Raw genomic sequence first — 13,053 nt, 5'->3', positions numbered from 1 at the left:
CCAGATCAGAAATCCTGTAAGTTTTATAGATAGTAGTATAGCAGGTACTTGAGCTGTATATGAAAGAACAGATTGTTTTGTGAGAGTTTAGATTTTTACTTTATTTTGTAATTTTTCTTCTCCAGAGCTGGCAAACTCTGTAAAGGACCAAATAGTATTTTAACCTTTATGAGATGGAAGTCTCAATTGTAGAAACTCAGCTCTGTCATTGTAGTATAAAGTCAACCAAATAATAGATGAACAAATGGATATTACTGTATTTCAGTAATTTTATTTACAAAAACCAGAAACTTGAACAGAGCATGATGAAAGAGATGAATGTGGTCAAGGGACACTGTGCATATGTGGACAATCAAAATGCCACTAATAGATGCTAAATGTGGGAGGAGATAGAACAATTAGAAATGAAGGCATGAGCTATTTATGGTAAAGTCTTAGCAAATGAAGTAGAATTATAAAGGAAGTCATATTTTAGAGAAGTTAAATATATTGCTAAGCTAAGAATAAAGTTGTTTATAATCAGGTACATCTGGGTGCCAGTAGCTCATGCCTGTAATGCTAGCTGCTCAGTAGACTGAGGACCGTGCTTCAAAGCCAACCTGGGCACAAAAGTCTTATCTCCAGTTAACCACCAGAAAACCGTAAGTGGCACTGTGGTTCAAGAGGTAGAACACTAGTCTTGAGCTGAGGAGCTCAGGGACAGTGCCCAGGCCCAGAGTTCAAGTCCCACAACTGGCAAAAAAAACCGTACAATACAAAGGAAGAAAACAGTGGCAGGGGGACTTGAAGTGGTGGGGTAGGTTTGGAAAGTGTATGCTTAGCATGACTAAGCCCTGTCTTCAATTCCTTGCTCCAATAAAAAGGCAGCAGCAACAGAAGGGATCTAGCTCTTTGGACTGTAGTTAAACTGTCTAGTTAGGTAATGTTTATGGGACAAAGGCTCATACCCCTTGAGCTAGGGGTATAGTGCAGTGGGTAATTGCCTACCTAAAATACATGAGGTTCTGTGAAGGGAAAAAAAGATAGCAGAGGAGGGGAAAGTACTAAGGTAAATACAGCTAGCTTATTTTGACAAGTCTTGGGAAGAGTTCTTGGGAGTCTGTCTACCTTGGATTCTTTGAGTATGGGACACATAGACATGTGATCAAGAGACAAACTGGCCACAAATGGTAGAATGATCAGGATGTTCACGCCACAGCTGAATGTGTTCCTTTTCTGCTATTGCAGTGACATTTTACGAATGGATTCCACAAATGCGGATGCGCTGTATGTACGAGGTCTTTGCCTTTATTATGAAGATTGTATTGAGAAGGCAGTTCAGTTTTTTGTACAAGCTCTCAGGATGGCTCCTGACCATGAGAAGGCTTGTATTGCTTGCAGAGTAAGTTCTAAGCATGGGGAAGAAAACATCCTTTGGGACCTTAAGATGAAATGGGGCTTAGGATGTGGCTCAGTGATGGAGTATTTACTAGTATATGCTACCCTGTGCAAGAACCCTAGGTTTGAGCCATGGCACAATAAAAACAAGGGAACACTGGGGGAGTGGGGAGAAAAATGGTTGGAGCAGAAAATTTTAGAATCACAAGGAAAGTGATTCTAAACTCGTGTCACTGTTTGTGGAACATCAATGGGCAACTATGAGTCCAGGTAGTAAGAGAAGCTATCTGATAGTGAACTATTGGAATGGAAGAATTGAGACACTGCAGTATCACTGTATGGTAATCCAGAGGCTTTGTGTGTGTGAACTCACTTCTCTGTGCTTTTCTTTGTAGAATGCCAAGGCACTCAAAGCAAAGAAAGAAGATGGGAATAGAGCATTTAAGGAAGGAAACTACAAGCTAGCATATGAACTGTACACAGAAGCCCTGGGGATAGACCCCAACAATATAAAAACAAATGCTAAACTCTACTGTAATCGGGGCACGGTTAATTCCAAGGTAAGCTCGTGGACTGAGGCATGGCCCTCTGGTGATATTTTGAAGGGATTTCAAAGAGGCTTTAAAAAATTTGCCTCATGACCGGGAGTTTGGCCTAGTGGTTAAAGTGCTTGCCTAGCATGCATGAAGACCCGAGTTCGATTCCTCGGTACCACATACATAGAAAAAAGCCGGAAGTGGTGCTGAGGCTCAAGTGGTAGAGCTCTAGCCTTGAGAAAGTCCAAGGACAGTGCTCAGGCCCTGAGCTCAAGCCCAGGACTGGCAAAAAAAAAAAAAAAAAATTTGCCTCATGGCCATGAGTTTAACCTAGTAGTAGAGTGTTTGCCTAACATGCACGAAGACTCAGGTTTGATTCCTCAGTACCACATATGTAGAAATGCTGAAAGGGGTACTGTGGCTCAAGTGGTAGAGTGCATGCCTTGAGGAAAGCCGAAGGACAGTGTTCAGGCCCTGAGTTTAAGCCTAGGACTAGCAAACAAAAAAAAGAGAAAGAAAAGAAAATTTGTCTTATGAGAGAGAAAAAGTTAATTTGGAAAAGTAGCTTGTTAGGAACAACCTTATGAGAAGCAAGCTTATCTTTTCTGTGAAATTTAGAGGTACGTCAGGACCTTTGAAAAACCTTCCCTACCCATCCCGCCCCCCCAAGGCTGTTTCCTGCCAGTAAAATGGGTAGGAACTTTGATTTTTTTTTTTTTTTTTTGCCAATCCTGGGCTTAAGATCAGGGCCAGAGGACTGTCCTTGAATTTTTCTCTCAAGGCTAGAACTCTACCACTTGAGCCTCAGCACCACTTTTGGCTTTTTTTTCTAAGTATGTGGTACCAAGGAATAGAATCCAGGTCTTTGTGCATGCTAGGCAAGCACTCTACCACTAGGCCAAACTCCAAGCCTTGAAATCATTTTTTAAAAATGTTTTAGATAAAATTTTATTTATTCATTTATTTTTGTTTGTTTGTTTGTTTATGTGGATCATGGGACTTGAACTTGGCCTAGGCACTGTCCCTGAGCTCTTCAGCTCAAGGCTACCACTCTACCCTTGAACCATGCCCCACTTCCAATTTTCTAGAGGTTATTTGGAGATGAGTCTCGGGTCCTTTTGTGCCCGGGCTGGCTTTGAACCTTGATCCTCAGATCTCAGCCTCCTAAGTAGCTAGGATTACAGGTGTGAGCCACTGCGCCCTGCTTTTGAGATCATTTTAAGAAAGTATTTCTTCTCTTTGCCTAAGCCTTGGCTCATTTAAATTTCAGGAGTGATATGGAAGAAATTAGATATGAATTGAGTTTAATTGGTTTTTTCCAGCCTTAGCTTTTTGTTTTTTGTTTTTTTTTTTCTACAAGCATTACTGGTTGTACCCCTGTGTGTGGTTAATAATACCCAGAGTGAGGTGGGTGCTAGTGGCTCATGCCTATAATCCTAGCTACTCAGGAGGCTGATATATGAGGATCACAGAAGTCATCCTGGGCAGAAAAGACTGAGATGTATCTCCAGTTAACCACCAAAACACACACACACACACACACACACACACACACACACACACACACACACACACACACACACACACACACACACACACACACACACACACACACACACACACACACACACACACACACACACACACACACACACACAACTCCTATGGCCCTATATACCATAAGAAACAATGATCAGGATTCTTGCCCTAGAATTCTAGTAGTTAAGAATTAATTGTAGGGGCCCGGAGTTTGGCCTAGTGGTTAAAGTGCTTGCCTAGCATGCATGAAAACTGGGTTCAATTCCTTGGTACCACATACATAGAAAAAAGCCAGAAGTGGTGCTGAGGCTCAAGTGGTAGAGCTCTAGCCTTGAGAAAGTCCAAGGACAGTTCATGCCCTGAGCTCAAGCCCAGGACTGGCAAAAAAAAAAGAATTAATTGAAACCAGTGCTGGTGGTTCATGCTTGTAATCCTAGCTACTCAGGAGGCTGAGATCTGAGGATTGTGATTCAAAGCCAGCCCAGACCCTAAGGTCTGAAATTCTTATCTCCAATTAACCACCAGAAAACCAGACGTGGTGCTATGGCCTAAGTGGTAAAGTGGTAGCCTTGAGCTGAAGAGGTCAGTGATGGTGCTCAGGCCCAGAGTTTAAGCGCTGTGACCACAAAATTTACTTATTTTTATTGTACCAATGGTTCTAGCTCCCATGTCAGGAAAGCCCATGAGATTCATCTCCAATTGAACTACAAAATGCCAGAAGTGGAGCCGTGGCTCAAGTAGTAGAGCATTAGCCTTGAGTAAAAAGGCTCAGGGACAATGCCCAGGCCCTAAGTTTAAGCATTAGTTATGGGCAAAAAAAGAAAAGAATTGGAACCCTTTGAACCCTTTAGTTGGCTTCTAAAAAGAATGGAGGACAGGAGTTACCTTTGTTGTTGAGCACTAACATGTGTCTTATCCTTGCAAATAATAGTCTGGCTTGCATCATATTGTAAACTTGGTATCTTGAGCTCTGAGATACTGGCTTTTTCAGTGATCAAGAACAAGAACTTAGTCTGTTAGGGGGATACAATGCTTGATCTTTTTAAGATTTTGAGGCCATACTCATGTTTGGGGGTTTTTCCTTTGCCGAAGATGTGAAATGTGACTGCTCTTTCTGTCCTGAAGCTTAGGAAACTAGATGATGCAATAGAAGACTGCACTCAGGCAGTGAAGCTCGATGACTCCTACATAAAAGCCTACTTGAGAAGAGCTCAGTGGTAAGTTCCTCTGGAGGGCAGCGGGGAGAGGGATTTACCACTGGCCTACCAGGGGAATTGCATTGTGGATGATAAAGCAGACCCAGGGATGTTGTGAGGTCATTTGGTCCTTCCCCCTGCCTCTAGGTGGGATTGTTCCAGCCCTAGACTATCTTTATAGACCTCCAGCGGAGGAGATTGCACAAGCTCCCTCAGTCTCCCATGCCTGTGTCTAACGCCCCTCACGGTCAGTAAGTTTCCTCTGATGCCTGACCCAAATTCCTTTTGTTAAAGTGTAAATCCATTTTCTTTAGAGATTTTATTTTATGTTGTTCACCTTTGCTCTAATTTGGCACAGTGCTTGGCACATCAGTCTTCAGCAAGTAAATGTTTAGTTGAGTGAATGTATATGGTCTTGGAGAGGGGAAGAATAAAATATGTCTTGGAGACAATTGAGGGTTGTATCTGTTTGTTTTGGGTGAGAGAGGATAATCTTGTGCTTGAAAGAGATTTAATGTGCCTCAGCCTCTCAGTAGAATAGTATAAGGGATGTCTTGAGATATTCTGGATGTGAGTAGTTTATATGAGTCTTTTCAGCAGATGGGACTCTGTTGGACATGATGATTGATAAATCAGGGTTGTTTTTAATTGTTGGGATAATTATAGAGGGGTTGCAGTTATATTCAGCAGGTAGTAGGTGCATTACTTCTCACACATTGATACCCCTTTGTCCCCATTTCCCTCCCCCTAAATCAGAATTTTTATACCTTCCTATGGTGCCTAGATCTTCCTCAGAATTTGGGTTCTCCCAGCTTCTTTGTTCATCTTACTCTTGAACACACAGGAGAATTTTCTTCAGACAGGAACATTATCAGGGACTAGGATGGACTGCTTTCAGAAATCATCTCTTCTGTACCAGCTGTGGTAGCACATGCCTATAATCCCAGCACTCTGGAGGTGGAAGCAGGAAAATTGTGAGTGTGTGGCTAGCCTTAATTACATTTCCACAAAGTTGTAGAAATGTAGCTCAATGCTAGAGTCTTTGTGTAGCATACACCAGGCCCTAGGTTCAGTCCTCGGCACTACAAGAAAAGATAAATCTTCTCTTCCCATTTTATTCCCAGCAGAGAAGAATTTTCTATACTTAAAGAGTCTGAAGGAGCTGGTGCAGTGGCTCATGCCTGTAATCCTAGCTACTCAAGAGGCTGGGGTCTGAGATGAGATGATCAAGGTTCAAAGCCAGCCCTTGGCACAAAAGGACCTGAGACTCTTATCTCCAATTAATCTCTAGAAAATGGGAAGTGGGGCTTGACTCAAGGGTAGGGCAGTAGCCTTGAGTTGAAAAGCTCAGGGACAATGCCCATGCCCAGGGGTAGGGTGGTAGCCTTGAGCCTTCGAGCTCAGGGACAGCGCCCAGGCTGAGTTCAAGCCCTATACCCACCAAAAAAAAAAAAAAAAAAAAATACCCTGAAGGAAAACATACTTGTTTTATGCTGTCTTCCAGAACTTACTCCATTCCTTATTATAAGTTCCTGTCTCATCAGTGGTACAGAATGTCTCAGACTACCTCCCATTTTATTTTTTCAAAATTATCACACTTAAAATGGAAAAAACTGCTGCTGCATGTGCTTTGTGTGTGTGTGCGGTGTGTGTGTGTGTGTGTGTGTGTGTGTGTGTGTGTGTGTGTGTGTGTGTGTGTGTGTGTGTGTGTGTGTGTTGTGGGGCTTGAACTTGCCCTGGGCATTGTCCCTGAGCTTCTGGCTTTGAACCTTGATCCTCAGATCTCAGCCTCTTGAGTAGCTAGGATTGCCATGCTTGGCTGATAATGCATCTTTTTTTTTTTTTTTTTTTTGGCAGTTGTGGGGCTTGAACTCAGGGCCTGAGCACTGTCCTTGGACTTTTCTCAAGGCTAGAGCTCTACCCTTGACCCACAGCATCACTTCTAGCTTTTTTCTCTGTATGTGGTGCTGAGGAATCAAACCCAGGTCTTCGTGCATCTAGGCAAGCACTCTACCACTAGGCAAAACTCTTGGCGCAGCTACTTTGTTTTTTAAGTGAATTTATTTATTTATTTATTTTATTTATATATATTTTTTTTTGGTTGGTCATGGGGCTTGAACTCTGGGCCTGGGTGCTGTTCTTTAGCTCTTCAGCTCAAGGCTAGCACTCTACCACTTTGAACCACAATACTATTTCTGGTTTTCTAGTAGTTACTTGGAGATAAGAGTCTCATGGACTTTCATGCCAGGGCTGGCTTTGAACTGTGATCCCCAGGTCTCAGCCTCCTGAGTAGCTAGGATTACAGGTATGAGCCACCGGTTGTGCACTCTAAATGAATTTTTTTTAACGAGATGACTTAAGTGTCTAATAGGACCATACATGGAATTTACATTAGATTCTGTGAGACCAACTCCCTCATTCCATCTTTGCACACTACTAGTAGACAAAAGTGGACACTTGGGCTGGAGGTAGAGCTCTATCACAGGGCCCTGGGTTTAATTCTCAACTCTCTGTCTCTTTCTTTCTCTCCCCAAAAATACCCTTTGATCTAATTACTTAACACATTGACCTGCTTAACACATAGATACAGAATACCCTATAGATGAGAGTGTTTCTGCATTTTTATCTAAAATAGTGAAAAGGGGCCAGGCGAGGTGGCTCACACCTGTAATCCTAGCTACTCAGGAGGCTGATATCTGAGATGATCAAGGTTCAAAGCCAGCCTGGGCACAAAAAGACCTCCAGTTAACCTCTAGAAAATGGGAAGTGGGGCTTGACTTTGACTCAAGGGTAGGGTGGTAGCCTTGAGCTGAAGAGCTCATGGACAACACCAGGCCAAGTTCAATCCCCATGACTCATCCCCCCCCCAAAAAAAAAAAAATAGTGAAAAAGGACTACTAATGTCTAGTTGGAGTTAGCTAGGACCCATGATTACTATGTCGACCTGATGTAATGCTCTGTAGTGTTTAACAAGGGTCTAGGAAGAAAGCAGTGGATTCTTGATTTGTTAGGAAAACCATGAGATGAAAGCTTATTTTCTTCCAGGAATTGCTTTGATTAGACAACTCCTTATTTTTATGTCAGAATGGTCCTTGGGGTGGCTTTGCCTCAGATCCCATCACAGGGTGACAGCATGCATTGTTTTGCACAGCTGACTGTATTTGGCAACAGTCCTCTCTAGCAGCTGGGCTTGATAAGACATGCTGGAAATTAGCTCAGGCTAATTTACTGAAGAAGCTTGAGAATTGCCCCAATCTAATTTACCATGATAGGCAGGCAGATGTCCAGTGTTTGCTATATCTCACATGATAAACTTGTTCTTAAAGCTCTACTTTTTTTTTTTTTTTTTGGCCAGTCCCAGGACTTAAACTCCCTGAGCTTGTTTTTGCTCAAGGCTAGAACTGTACCACTTGAGCCATAGCACCACTTCTGGCTTTATCTGTGATACGGAGGAATAGAAACCAGGGCTTCATGCATGCTAGGCGAACACTACCACTACGCCACACTCCTGCCCCCTCTTTTTTTTTTTTTTTTTTTTGTGCCAGTCCTGGGGCTGGAACTAAGGGCCTGGGCACTGTCCTTGGACTTTCTCAAGGCTAGAGCTCTACCACTTGAGCCTCAGCACCACTTCTGGCTTTTTTCTATGTATGTGATACCAAGGAATTGAACCCAGTTTTTGTGCATGCTAGGCAAGCACTCTACCACTAGGCCAAACTCCTGGCCCAGCACTCTTTTTTTAAAATGGGAAGTATTTTGAGGTTTTTGTTTTTGTTTTTTAAAAAAAGTGTGCACTAGAAATACTGTAGAATGACTTTACAGACCCAGTTTGTCAGACAGTTCTATACCCAGGAGGCTATGAGTTCAGTTTTCTTTTCAAGTTGTATTACACTTCATTCTGTAAATTGGTCCTTTGAGCTCCTAGTAGCACTTATGTCCACAGGACATTAGTTTTTTAAAGTCATAAATCAAGCTGTTTCCAGTAAATCAGAGATGTCTAAGCTGCTGAGTTTCTCTCTTTCCAGCTACATTGATAGCAGTCTCCCTGCCCTGCCCCCAGTATGTGCAGAGATGGGCTCTTGTGATGGAATCACAAGTGCTAAATTTCTTGTATGCAGGGCTGTGTGGGCTCTTCCATTCCCTGGCTGATGGGGTATCTCTGGAACAGTCACCACTTTGCATTAGATTGGAAGTCAGTCTTGATGCCATTGATATTATCGGAACAGGAAAATGCTGTTTTCTTCTTTGGGAAAGACATTTTAAACGTCTGGTAATGGATTTAAGTTAGATTGCTCTCATGTTGGCCATGTTCCCTCTTCTTTGTCCTACTGAAGTAGTAACCTTGTGTTTAGAGTCCTTATCTCTCAGATAGCTTGGTCTTAAAGGAAGCATTTGCCAGTAGCTACCACTCTGAACTTAATCCTTGTAGTGACTCACTAATCCCACCTCCACCCCCAGTTGGAACTATCCCTGCATGTTTATGGCGCCAACAATTTCAAAGCTCTTTTGCAGCCACTTATCTCACTTGGTAACTTTTTTTTTCTTGTGTTTCAGTCCTGAGTAACCAAGTAGGTACCTTCGTGTTGCCTTTCCTGAGGCTGTCCAGGCACCTCTTGGGCTGCTTTGTGCCACAAGGAACTTCTCAACAGTCAGAGCAGAGCATCACTCTGCTGGTTGGGTACAAGTTTCATGAGGCCTTCTCTCTCTTTTTCCTTGAAGTCATAGCTAATTCTTTTTTTAGATTAAGGACTCCTCTGTTTCATGAAGCATCTTACTAAAAGTGTGCCTCTCTCGCTTGAGCCATGCCTCTTCCCTAGAGTGATCCTTCAGGCCATTGCTGTTTATATCTGAGCACTGTATTGCCCTGTACTTCCTTCTCAGTTACATGGACACAGAACAGTATGAAGAAGCAGTACGGGACTATGAAAAAGTATATCAGACGGAGAAAACAAAAGGTAACAGGGTTTAAGAGCACTCATTTCTCTGGGAATGTGTGGTCTTACTTATAGGCCCTAAAACTGGACATAGGGCCACTTGAATCAAGGCTCAGGAATGTACCTGGAGCTTATTTGATCACCAGCCGGGAAGAATTGAATGGAATTCCTGGTTGGGTGCATAGCACCTGTGTTGTGTTCCCATATCTTCCCTACCACCCTCACTTCCTTTGTCTCCAGTAGAAAGCACCATAAAAAAACCCTTGTTTGGTTACCAAGACTTCTGTTTCCTGGGCACCTGGGTTGGGACCTGTTGCTGGAAGCCAGAGGTAAATTCGTCCACTGATGCCATGCTTTCCCTCCAGAACACAAACAGCTCCTTAAAAATGCACAGCTGGAACTGAAGAAGAGTAAGAGGAAAGATTACTATAAGATTCTGGGAGTGGACAAGAATGCCTCTGAGGATGAGATCAAGAAAGCTTATCGGAAGCGGGCCTTGATGCACCATCCAGGTAGAGATGATGGGGAAAGGTGCAGTGGGAGGGGTTTGGGGTGGGCTTAGTGCACAGTGGGTGTCTCTTTAGTGGGAATAAGGGAGTGCTAAATTCTGTATCTGCTAGGTTATGGGAGGTACCAGATTCCAAAGTTAGACATAAAGTGATCCTTTTCTTAAACTTTCTTTACTTGAGACTGTAGTTTCATATGAGTTGTTCCTCCCTTTAGATCGGCACAGTGGTGCCAGTGCTGAGGTGCAGAAGGAAGAGGAAAAAAAGTTCAAGGAAGTTGGAGAGGCCTTTACCATCCTCTCTGACCCCAAGAAAAAGACTCGTTATGACAGTGGACAGGATCTGGATGAGGAGGGCATGAATATGGGTGGTGAGTTGTTGGGGGCACTTGGGGCGAACCTAATGCCTACACGCCTGGCAGAACATGGACTTTTTTCTGTTAACTGGAAGTTCTTTTATCACCACAGAACTGTGTGCCAACTGACACTTGTATATGTTGTACATGTTTGTAAACTCTCGCAGATGTTAATTTCCAAAAAAGACTTACCATGGCATGAACATATGTCATCAATTTCTCTGGTCACGGAGGGCTTGGTCAGAGGTCCTGAACTTGGCAGGGCATATGGACCATCATCTCTGGGTAGGATAGCCCTTTCTCTTCCACTAAGAAAATCTATTGAAAAGATGCAGCTCAGCCAGGTGCTGGAGGCTCACATCTGTAATCCGAGCTACTTACGAGACTGAGATCTGATTACTGCGATTCAAAGTTCATGAGACTCTTATCTCTAATTAACCACCAGAAAAACTGGACATTTTTTGCTCAGGGCTAGCACTCTGCCACTTGAGCCACAGTGTCACTTCCAGCTTTTTCTGTGTATGTGATACCAAGGAATGGAACCTAGGTCTTTGTACATGTGAGGTGAGCCCTCTACCGTTAGGCTATGCCCCCTGGTCCCACAATTGAAGTTTTTGAAGTGAGAGTTGGGTAGGTAGAGGTACGTGGCTGCAGGGAGCCACCACTGGACCAGTGAACCCACAAAGACAAGCACAGGAACTGTTTCTGGCATCAGCTGGCAGAAATCAGTTGGGGCTGAAGCCCTTTGACCTGCTGTGGCCTGGTGAAAAGGCACACTGCCATTTGCCGGTGGTATGAGTTGTGCTTTTCCCACCCATGTGATCTTGGGCCAATTACTTGAACCCCCTCCGTTTTCCATTGCATGCAATTGAGAGTATATAATATTTCCCTGACTAATTGGTATTAGAATTAAATTAGATAATAAACATTATGCAGTGTTCAGAACTAGGGCCTCATATAGGAACTAATAAATAAGCCATAAAAACTGTTAGATCCAAACAGTACAAGATCGATGACTCAATATTTGCGCACCCAATGCTATGGACGTGGTATTGGAAATATAAACACAATTATATAGACATAAAAATTTATGACTGTATAGACATAATGTTTTGTTACGTAGATTAATATGTATCTATGACATACAAACCCTCAGCCTAATTTTAATTATGTTCTAAAATCTAAGTGCCAGTGGTTGTATATAGAGATTCCCTTCTTGAATACTTAATACGTCATTTGAAATATGATGTAAAAATCAACATTAATAAATTCTTTAATTTTAAAAAAAAGCCATAAAAATAAATAGGGACTAGAAGTTTGGCCTAGTGGTAGAATGCTTGCCCTAGCATGCACAAAAACCTGGGTTTGATTCCTCCAAAGCCAGAAATGATGCTGTGGCTCAAGTGGTAGAGCTCTAGCCTTGAGAAAGGCCAAGGACAGTGCTTAGGCCCTGAGTTCAAGTCCCAGGACAGGCAAAATAAAAAAAAATGTAAGCCATAGCATTTTCTGGCATACAGTAAATCACAGGTCATATTCCTAAATTGACTTCGATAGCATTGAAGTGCTACACGTCTACCTGCTATAGGCTTTCCTGTAGCAGCTCCAGTGTTTCAAGGAGATGGTGGGAAATGCAATGGGCATTCCCAGTGAGATAGCCCAGCAGTGCAGACAGAAGTCAAGAACCCTTGGGAGGAGAAAAGGACTGTGTTCTAGAGATGGGAGCAGCAGCCTGTTTTGCATCGGTTAGGCAGATTTGCTGACCCCTAGGCTGAAGTGTTGGGGAAGGAGGAAAGTAATTACTCTAAGGGAATATATTGGAGACTCTGGACCTTTGTAATTTTTTTCCTTCCTGTCCCTCCCATGATCTTCATCAGATTTTGATGCAAACAATATCTTCAAGGCATTCTTCGGTGGTCCTGGGGGCTTCAGCTTTGAAGGTAAGTGTACCTGCTGTTCTTGGGAATTCCCACATCGCAACACTAACTTTGACCTAGGCAGCTCTCTGTAGCTGAATTGTGTACACAGGACATCCATCCTCTTAGGCGTCGATGAGGAGGCTCCTAGCATATTATGGTTTGGGATTGTTAACCGCATATCCTGGCAGAGTCAATAGCAGTTCAGGAGGCTGAGATGTGAGAATTATGGTTCAAACCAGCCTGGGCAGGAAAAGTCCAGGAGACTCTTATCTCGTTAACCACCAGAAAACGAAAAGTGGAGCTATGGCACAAAATGGTAGAGCACTAGCCTTGAGCAAAAGAGCTCAGGGACAGCATCTAGGCTATGAATTCAAGCCCTATAACTGGCCAAAAATAGTAGTAGTAGTAGTAGTAGTAGTAAATGTAGTGTGACTCTGTGGTCTACAACACTCTCCTAGGCCTTGATTCTATATCCCAGCACCACATACAGACACAAATGTTTCCTCTTACACTCTAGGCCTAGGCAATATATTTTATATACTTAGGGTTTCTGTCTTTGAAAGTTGTTTGTTTTGCCAGTCCTGTGGCTTGAACTCAGGGCTTGGACACTATCCTTGGGCTTTCTCAACACTTAACACTCTACTACTTGAGCCACAATAGCACTTCTGGCTTTTACATGTGTATGTGGTGCCAAGGA

At 43.0% G+C, this 13,053-nt stretch overlaps 1 protein-coding gene across 3 annotated transcripts in view; it reads left to right on the top strand.

The window, feature by feature from the left end:
• The window catches only part of Dnajc7 (DnaJ heat shock protein family (Hsp40) member C7), a 40,211-nt gene that overhangs the window by 26,719 nt on the left and 439 nt on the right, over nt 1-13,053 (top strand). For all 3 annotated transcript variants that reach the window (XM_090350871.1, XM_090350870.1, XM_090350872.1), the window contains exons 7-13: nt 1,228-1,381; nt 1,773-1,937; nt 4,578-4,669; nt 9,527-9,600; nt 9,945-10,091; nt 10,303-10,455; nt 12,315-12,377. In XM_090350871.1, the coding sequence (XP_090206997.1) occupies nt 1,228-1,381; nt 1,773-1,937; nt 4,578-4,669; nt 9,527-9,600; nt 9,945-10,091; nt 10,303-10,455; nt 12,315-12,377 (848 nt within the window). The remainder of the gene's footprint in view (nt 1-1,227; nt 1,382-1,772; nt 1,938-4,577; nt 4,670-9,526; nt 9,601-9,944; nt 10,092-10,302; nt 10,456-12,314; nt 12,378-13,053) is intronic.

Source organism: Megascapheus bottae, chromosome 17 (assembly GCF_031878675.1).
Source record: "Megascapheus bottae isolate mThoBot1 chromosome 17, mThoBot2.hap1, whole genome shotgun sequence".
In the NCBI taxonomy this organism is placed as follows: Eukaryota; Metazoa; Chordata; class Mammalia; order Rodentia; family Geomyidae; genus Megascapheus; species Megascapheus bottae.
The sequence above is the reverse complement of the archived record's forward strand: the minus strand, read 5'-3'. Positions and strand labels throughout refer to the sequence as shown.